The sequence below is a fragment of the Spinacia oleracea genome, chromosome 4 (assembly GCF_020520425.1).
Source record: "Spinacia oleracea cultivar Varoflay chromosome 4, BTI_SOV_V1, whole genome shotgun sequence".
Taxonomy (NCBI): Eukaryota; Viridiplantae; Streptophyta; class Magnoliopsida; order Caryophyllales; family Amaranthaceae; genus Spinacia; species Spinacia oleracea.
The window spans coordinates 55303293-55312626 of NC_079490.1; the positions used below are offsets into that span (position 1 = coordinate 55303293).

Here is a 9334-nt window from a genome sequence, read left to right on the forward strand (position 1 = left end):
CACCCGCCCGTATACCCGCAACTTTTACCGGGTCGGGTACCCGACCTGCAAATTTCACATTTTTTCTAAAAAATACCCGATTATTTCCTTGTGGGTTAACGGGTCAGGGTCAAGTGGGTCGGGTTTTTTTGACCACCCCTAATACTAAGTCACTATTCGGTATCTTCGTTAATGGAGCACCACTCACAATTTCCTCGTGGACATTGTTACCTAATTGTTTTGCTTAATTATCCTTATGTTTTCTTTAGAGTTTGAGATATTCATAAAAAGTTGGATTTTTCCAAGATTACCACCTTATAAACTCCACTTTTTCAAACTTACCACCTTATAAAATTTTAATTTAAAATTACCACCTTATATAATCATTAACCATCAAAGTTACCACCTGTTAATGGATTCTGTCAATTTTTTTGTTAATGGAGCCCACATTTAGGTTTACTAATGTTTTCCCTCCAAAACTTCCAAGACTGTACCTTCTTTATAACATAATCCTCATTCTCCCTCCATCCTTGTTCCTCCTTCTTCTTTAACTTTCACCCAAATTCAACCATTTAGAGAACCAAACTTAAAAAGAACTTTTGGGTTGAAAATGGAATAAAGGAACAAATCGAACATGACAAGGTCAAGAAAAAAAGGTGCTTAATTTCAATTTATGTGGTTTAATTCAATTTGGGGATATATAATGAATTTGGGGATTTTGTTTACAATGATTAGTTGTGCAAATTGGGGGTATATGAAAGTGATTTTAGTTAGTATAAGTTGAATAGCATTGAAATTGGTATTTATTTATGAATTAAGGGTTGTTATTCAATTATTCTGAAATTAGGGTTCTTGAGTTGTAGAATTTGGGAGTTTTTAATTTCATCCATTAAACGACTTTAGGGAATGGGATGTGATTGTTGTTGGATTCCATATGACAGGTTCAACGAGTTGATATTGGTCAGCTGAGTTATGCTACTGTGGATCACCTTTGCAAAAGCTAACATCATGGACTCATGAAAATCCAGGTCGGAAATTCTTAACTTGCAAGTACTATGACAGAAACAGATACTCGAACTTGTATTTATTTCTATTGGATGGATAAGTAAAGCACCGAATGGCAGAAGGTTATGATAAACCAACTACAAAAAAGTTGATAAAGTTGAAGATGAATGTAGCGCTTATGGGAGGCTTTGTTTTCGTAGTCGTAGTTGCAATGTTGGTTGTGCTTTTCAAGTCGTTTCTTTTAAGTTAGGAATGAATGAAGCTTGTTGTAACAAAATTCTAGTTTGTTAGTAATTTGGATTGTTATGTTTTAGTGTTGTAGTGATCACATAAACTCAAGTTATGTAGACAATTTCTTGTCATGTTTTGAGTTGAATGAAATGGAATGATTAATGATGATTGTGTCCTTTTTTGTAATTCTAAAAGAGAAATACCTCATGCCAAAATTACGGCATTTCCTTACAATTTTCAAACTCCGGAAAAAGCAGAGGACGACTTTAATGTTTTGAGACACTTAAGCTCAAAAATTGAAATAAAACAAGGCAACACCAACACGAACATGACCCAACATAAATGAAACACCTAAAGAAATATGAAACTATAAAATGCATAAAGGAAGTAAACGTGTGATATTTCCTTGAGTTAGAAAGAATTAAATCAGTTTGTGATTGTTGAAATCAACATTTCCATCCACAACCAAAATGAACCTAATGTTCCCGATTAACTAAAATTAGCCAAAATGAACCTAATGTTCCCGATTAACCAAAATTAGGTAACAATGTCCATGGGAAAATTGTGAGTGGTGCTCCACTAACGAAGATACAAAATTAGTGATTTAGTATATAGTAGTCAGAATCTTAGCCTGGTAAAATTGTGACTTTTTTTTTTTCCTCAACTGTCAAACCCACATAATTTCTCATTATTGGTAATTCCATAAGTACCTGATGGTTCCTCAGAACTCTTTGCATGGTTCTGATTCCTTGGCTTTGTGCACAGTCGTACCTCATTCATACTCTCTTCATCCCAATTCCCAAAGATAATATCCATGTTGAATATTTACAAATATAAGGAATGAATAAACGAATTGAAAGGGAAGTGGTGGTTGTTGCATTTGTTGCACTACAATGGTCGATTTCCGTTGGCAAACCTTGTGGTGACAGCACGCGTTTACACGATAATGGTGATGGGCCACTACACACGCATACATGACCAGAAAGGAGAGCGGTACGATGGTGCTTGTGAGTCTTGTGTTTTAAGAGTTGTCTAGAAAGCAAATTACACTGGAATATTAGTTCTCTTCAAGTGGTGGACTGGTGGTAATGATTTGGTGGTGGGAAAGTTGGGGGCTAACACCAAGGAGGGTCATTTTGAGGGCATAATGGAATGATGGTTTTTTCTAAACTTTAACTTTTTCTAATACCAAGTATCATTTTGCACCAACAGGTTGTTTAAAACAATTTTCCCCATGCCAACTATTACACATTTCTAATAATGTGGATTATATTTAGCAAAATTTTCATTGCCCGCACTTTGAAATATAATTTTTTTTTCCCGGTCGTGAAGTAGTTCATTATCCTAGTTAGACTTAATCATTAAAACTAGCTCCTTTTAGATGGACCCTAGTTGTACAACTACTTTCAACCACCTTTGCAGATGAGACTCGTGGAATTGAGGGGGATTATAAGAGAAATCCTCACCTCCAAAAAGCCTCTAGTGGAGTTTGTTTCCATAACATTGAAGTTATGAGTCCAAACCTTTACCATTAGGCCAAGCCTTACTTGGTTACATGTCAATTTACTAATATAATGTCCTAACAAATAACTGTAACACAATGTAACCAAACTAACCAAAAAGAAAGTACATTTAGCTTTGATCATGCATTACACAGAGATTTCAAGCTACTACCAAACCAAATGCAACAAACAAGCTAAGTACAAGGCTCTATACTTTAACATGTTTGGACCCGTGTTGCTGACAGTAAATTACACCTTCACAGTTGCATCTTTGATCTTGGATGTCGACCGATCTTTGTCCCAACATTATGAACCCAACTACAATGTTAAGCTTACTTCTAACAATTGTCAACGAGTTCCCCTTTACTATCCCATGGCCGGTTCTCGAATGACTTCCCCATCATACTGCGCTTATCATTAATGCTTCCATCTTCAAGCTTGTACTCTGGAAAGTAGTCCAGAAAAGTTTTCCTGCTTAGTTCATCAACTCCATTAAACAGGAAGCTCCTCAACACATCCTATGAAATGGAATATCGTTGAAATAAGTATAAAATTATTCACTGAAAAGGAATCCCAGAGAATAGGCCATCAGTTTAAGAAGCATACTCTTGCTTTTGCTTCCCCAACCAACTTCTTCAGCAATGAATGCCCAGGGTCCTGTTTTCCAAATGTTACTTCAATGTCAGGCTTATTGTTACACGTTAACTAATTAAATAAGTACTCCGTAGTTGATATGGAATATATTATTACAATAACTCGTAGATGTTCAGCTATAGAAAGCTCTTTCGCGACTACACTGACAGCCCATCCTGCATATACGTGGTAATGCTTCTCCACCCTCAAACATCTCAATTTTTCATAAATTTTCATTGCTACTCAATACCATTCTCAAAAGTGGTAAATGGGTAATTGGCGGAAATTATGAAAAAACAATAGATGTTTGAGTTGCATTACCATATGTTTGGGATGGAACCATCTTATAAAATTACATATCATTTCATTACATTACCAGTTTATCACTTATTACATATATTACAGTTGTAAAACATGCAAAGTATTAAATTGACTTCAGTTTCAAACTATTTTCATTCTTAACACCAAAAATTAGAGAGAAAGAGAAGGAGAGATAAAGACGAGGAAAAACAAAACACGCACATAAAGTGTGACATTCATTCTTCAAATCAGGCTGGGTAAAAACTGTTTTTAACCTAATAAAAATTATTAACGTAAATAAACTATGTTCTCTCCTAACAAAAATATTTCACTATATACCAACATTTTGAGGAACAAATGAACAATCAAGTCATACAACAAAAGCTCAATAAATGATACTAGGTGGGAAATAAGAGGAGGAAAATGCTTTTACCTTTTCCGCTCTCCATGTAAGGTACTTATGTTGTGCTTCACTGTTGAGCATAACTTGGGCAGGAGACTGCTCCTGCACCGCATGTTCCATCAAGTCTAGCCATGTCTGCAAATGCAGCAGCACATTTTGATAACGGTATCCTACAGAGTAGGATTGTTTAATGGGAAATAAAACCCAAAACACATTCTTGACTCAATCCTCAAGCAAGTTTTTGATATTAATCCCTAATCAGACAGGACCTCCAATTTTCCAATTAATCAAAGGTATAATTAACTTTGAAGGTTGAATGACATAAGGTAGACAACATAACTTGATACAATCCTCAATAACACCAAACTTAGCAACTAATCCGAACTTCCAACTCGTGCATTATTCAATCCACTATAAGCCAAAACCGTGGAAGGATGAAAGCATAGCAAATAATCTTGTCTACTAAATGTTAGCAGTAATGCGATTCGATTATCTTCTATCATTTCCAACTCCAGCTTTAAAGCAACAATATCAATAAATCAAATCAACAAAGAAATAAATCAATTCCTCGAGTTGTTCTGCACCTTGTAATAGTCGTTGAAAGCATCAAATAAAATGTCACCCTTGTGTTGGCTTGAAGTAAATCTTGTCCATATTACTATTGGTGAGAAAAATCGCAAAGATTCACCTGTAAGTTTTCCTCCCCAAGGCAAAAGCTGCATAGAAACTGAACTGAAATCAATGGATTTTAGAATGGTAGAAGATGACAGCACAAAGACTAAATTTTCCAATGAGAGAAGTACAAAACTTACTTCGGCATACTTTATGCTGAGAGGCATTAAACTTTTGTAATACTTCTCTTTGTATTCTCTATTAGAAATGACATCATGCAAAGGATTGAGATCCCTGGATGTGATTATGACAAAGTAGTAAGATACAGATCAACTCAATCAAGCACATAAAAGAAAATGATCAACATAAAAAGCATGTGTTATGAAAGGTGAGCAAAGAAACCAAAAAAGCAAGAACATTCATCAGCAAAAACACAACTCACACACAAAGGAAGCAGCAATGGCCACATTATGAGATGCAACTTACAGTACAATAATGCTCATCGATGAGCTGGTAAAAAAGTTGGCACAAAAAATTGGCATATCGAAAGCAACATTTGGGAAGATGCCAAAGTCCAACACCTGCACATAATATTTTGACGATAAAACAACAAAGACATGTAGATATTTCGTAAAATTTATCGAGTTTTATACACTGATGTGCATAATGGAAGAAGCTAAAACAATAACAGTCGATTATTTAGTTAGCACTGAGTTATCAGGTAGTAAATGTAAGCATGTTCATTATTAGTTAACAATATATCTTGAAAACTATGTACACTTGGATTCAAACCCTAGTTGAATTTTAAGGTGATAGCTGCAAGAAAAAGCAGGCTTACCTCCATGTATTAATAGAAAATCAAGATTAAATGTCTATTACGGGAAGATTAAATCAGAGTGATGGTAAAGACCAATTTTATTCACGAAGAATGACGTCCATTCTTTCTCCTTTTCTTCCCAAATTCGAAGGCTATTGGAGTGTTGGCAAGAAGACCTACTTTTAAAAAACAAAATGGTGGTAGAATGTTTCAATCCATCCCCAACACATTATACCGCATTAGACAATATGTGAGAAAGCCAAGCAACAAACTAAAGAATTATTAGCCAAACACGACAAGTGAAAGTAAGATTTAACAATATTCCATTTCTAAGTCATAATATTGTCTCGATATTACTTCAGCTATGTGACGAGAACCTAAGAAACATAAAGAACAATGACGATAATACTGCTGACTTCCTTTTAATCCAATACCCACACATTTATTTTCATCCATATCAAAGCAAGATTCCTGTTGCATATAACCTTACTTTGCATAACTTTTGAAGCAAGTCCAATTTAACAACAAGACATGCAAAACTTGCTCAAAATTTATTTTTACTACTTTTTCACCCCTCCATTCCAAGAAAATAACCTATGTGTTATTACTTGTTATTGCTTCTCAAGAGCACACCACACATATTTACCAAACTATACTCTAACACCCATGCACCTGTTGAGGATCTTTACAAAAATATCTATAAAAAAAAAGATCTAAATTTGCTACTTTGTTGTTTAATGCATGTCATACACATAGTTAGCATGGCATGTACGTCATGTTGTGTCGCGTAACAATCTTCCCAAAAAATTTTACAGCCCAGACAGTAATCTCAACTAAGCATCATGTTGTGTCGCGTAACAATCTTCCCAAAAAATTTAACCGCCAAGAGAGTAATCTCATCTAAGCCTCATCTAAGGATTATCTGACGTTTCTTCTGCATTCTTGCTAATTATGGTTTGCTTCTAGGAATGTAGAACATAACGCTGATAGCCTGATTTGAAGTCAAAGAGGATAACATTTCCCCCTACACCAACAGTAAATTATAGTCTCCACAAAATCACAAGCTCAAAGCACAAGGTTAATCAACTTTTACCATCAAATGATCAAATAACTAACATGTGCAAGCAGTGTACCTTTGTTGAACATCAATATAAGAAAATTTAAACAAAATTCCAACATACCACTCCACTGTAATATAAAGAATATTTACATCCTCTTGTTCCACCATTAAATCTCTAAGCAGCTCTTAAGTTTCAATCTTATTACTTGTCCATCCAGCTAATTCTTCAATACAACATTGTCCAATCTAATTCTTAAATTCTTATGCACAAAATTAAGACCGTTAAAACTCAAAATCTAAGACTCATGGAGTAACGAAATCAACAGCCAATACTTAAGCGTTATACCACAAAGGCTGAACTTGGTAATTTTGGAATCGCCGCCTAATTCCAGGACAGGAGTCAAATAAACAAGGAACCCTAATGTAAGTAAAAGGTTGTATCTTCTTTTGCTTCTATCCAGATTATCCAAGTAGCTTCAACCACGTGGAATTTGCATCTATAAAAGGACTACCATACCAATTTAGACAGACTACTTTTACTGAATATAACCACAATACTAAGTGAAGGCTCAAGCCCAAATGGGTCAAGTAAATTACTGCTAGACCGTCATCTTGTTTGACAAACATCCGCTTCCAGATAAAGTTCGTTTAAAAACAAATGATTGGAAACAGCCTTTCTGCAATGATGCGTACGTCCGACCCCAACCCCCCCCCCCCGCAGCGCTTGTGGCGGGAGCCTCTTTGAAGGCAACAGGGTAATGATGATGAATGAACAAACAAATGATTAATGATCATTGATCAGTGATTGATTCAATACAACAATTGAGTTGTATAAGACTCGAAGTAAGTCCCTCTACCATCTCATTTTGAAAATTATTAAAGCACGTCATATTCAAATTGTGTTACATAAATTTAAATTACACGTATGAAGTTTTTTTTACAAGGCATTGAGCATTGGCAAACTCATATGACAATAAAGTCTTGGTAGAAATAGATTTACCTATTTAATTGGTATAAATATCATTCCATTTCAATAAATTTAGATCTAGCATATTGACACATTTTTATAAAGCTTCTCTAAACAAGAAGCACGACAGACAGACAGACAGAAACTTCGTCTTAGGTATTATGATCTGTGACTAATTGTTTTCTATAAAAACCCATGAAGATGTATATATTAAAGGGGGTAAAAAGGAAAGAAAAAGTACCTGCAGTGAATCACCCCCGTCGATGTGCATACTGCGAAGTAGTCTAATCTTAGAAGCTTCAAAGGATAGAAAATCTATCTTGGCTTTTCCATCTACAGCTTGAATATGACTGAACTTTTCCTGTTGATACTGAAACAATTAATTGGATGATTGAAGAACTGACAAAGAATGAGATGCAAGAAGTCTATTACTGTTACAATCGACAACACCTGACTACCTCAGTACATGCAAGAAACAGGATGATGAACAGAAGAACTAGTGCAGATTTTCTACAATAAGTGAAGACAATATGGAGTAATTTGGTTTGATTCTTCGCCTAGATCCATATCAGATGTATAAACAACTAATCTCACAAACCAATAAAGCCTCAAATATCCAACATGTATACAACATTTTATTGAAATAGTTAGAAATAACCTGCAAAGGAGAAGGGATGAGATGGGTACGATGCTTAGTTTCATCAACAGCAAAATCTACAAACTTCTGATAAGATAAAGCAGAAACAATTTGGGTTCCCAATTTAATCTTGTTTTCTATGAATTTGTTGGTACGATTGTTGTACTGACACCGAGAACAGGGGTTTAGCTTCTCAGGTAAAGGAAACCGCAAAAGCACCATCAGCGTCAGATTAGGCCCGTCCCTGAGGCAGGGCCGGAGGGGCGTCCGCCCTGGGCCTAAGGGGAAGATAGAACGGTGATTGTCAGAAAAATTGAATAGGATTATACGAATTCCAAACACCAAAACAAAGACAAGAGGATATATTTAACAATTTGAAACCCACATATGATACAAGTGTAATACGAATCTCACAAGACCAAAACAAAGATAACAAAAAACCCAAGTACCCAACCCATAATATATTTAACAATTTAGAAAAATGAACAGAAAAATCGACTGACCGAGAATAGCAGCACCAGTGAAGGGGAGGTGGTCGGCAAAGACTAATACAAGACGCTGCTTTTGTTGTAAGGGTTTTAAGAGGAGGAGAATGCGAGAGGACTGAGGAGGAGGAGGAGGAAGGAGATGAAGATAGGAGAATTTTCAGACTTGATTGGCCAGCTAACCATATCAAGGGCCAATTTTATTAATATTAAATATATCAAATATAAGGGTAGGCTGGTAATTGTAGGTGAATGGATAATTTCAAGTGTTTTATAGTCCAAAGTTATCTTACTGTAAAATAAACGGATTTTTCATGAAATACCCCCGAGCTTTTAAGAAATTCACCAAATGTCCCTCGAATTTCAGAAATTCATAAAATACCCCTATTCTAATACTAAAAGTACCAAATATCCCTATTTTAAACTTAATACACCAAATATCTTTAAATGACGTCATCGACCCGATAATCAACCAATTAACGTCTAATTAACACCCCTAATCAACCCACCCATTAACAAACCTAATTAACCCATCCATTAACCCATTAACTCACTAACCCACCCATTTCTTTTTTCTTTTTCTTTTCTATCTCCCCATTCCTTCTTCCATTAGCTCCTTCCCCTCCCTTCCTTACTAGTTACCACCGTCCACCGCCACCCCTGCGACTCTGCGAGCCCCCTGCCAACACCTCCCTCCACCACC

The 9334-nt window shown here is 35.6% G+C and overlaps 1 protein-coding gene and 1 long non-coding RNA gene across 4 annotated transcripts; one reads left to right on the forward strand and one right to left on the reverse strand.

The window, feature by feature from the left end:
- Nucleotides 1-396: 396 nt before the first annotated feature.
- Nucleotides 397-1390, forward strand: LOC110796867 (uncharacterized). The gene is made up of 2 exons (XR_002535691.2): nucleotides 397-635; nucleotides 921-1390. It is a non-coding gene; the product is annotated as an uncharacterized lncRNA (long non-coding RNA).
- A 1437-nt stretch (nucleotides 1391-2827) lies between these two features.
- Nucleotides 2828-8818, reverse strand: LOC110796859 (phytochromobilin:ferredoxin oxidoreductase, chloroplastic). 3 transcript variants are annotated; one of them, XM_056843475.1, is made up of 9 exons: nucleotides 8650-8818; nucleotides 8168-8424; nucleotides 7751-7879; nucleotides 5152-5246; nucleotides 4866-4959; nucleotides 4638-4769; nucleotides 4084-4188; nucleotides 3324-3374; nucleotides 2828-3235 (listed from the first exon to the last, which is right to left on the reverse strand). In XM_056843475.1, the coding sequence occupies exons 2-9, from the start codon at nucleotides 8366-8368 to the stop codon at nucleotides 3056-3058; spliced, it is 987 nt and encodes a 328-aa protein (XP_056699453.1). In that variant the 5' UTR covers nucleotides 8369-8424; nucleotides 8650-8818; the 3' UTR covers nucleotides 2828-3055. The 3 variants fall into 3 exon arrangements, with proteins under 3 accessions (XP_056699453.1, XP_056699454.1, XP_021857634.1); XM_056843476.1 differs by having other exon boundaries at nucleotides 4742-4780; XM_022001942.2 differs by having other exon boundaries at nucleotides 7751-7870; nucleotides 8650-8817.
- Nucleotides 8819-9334: the final 516 nt, after the last annotated feature.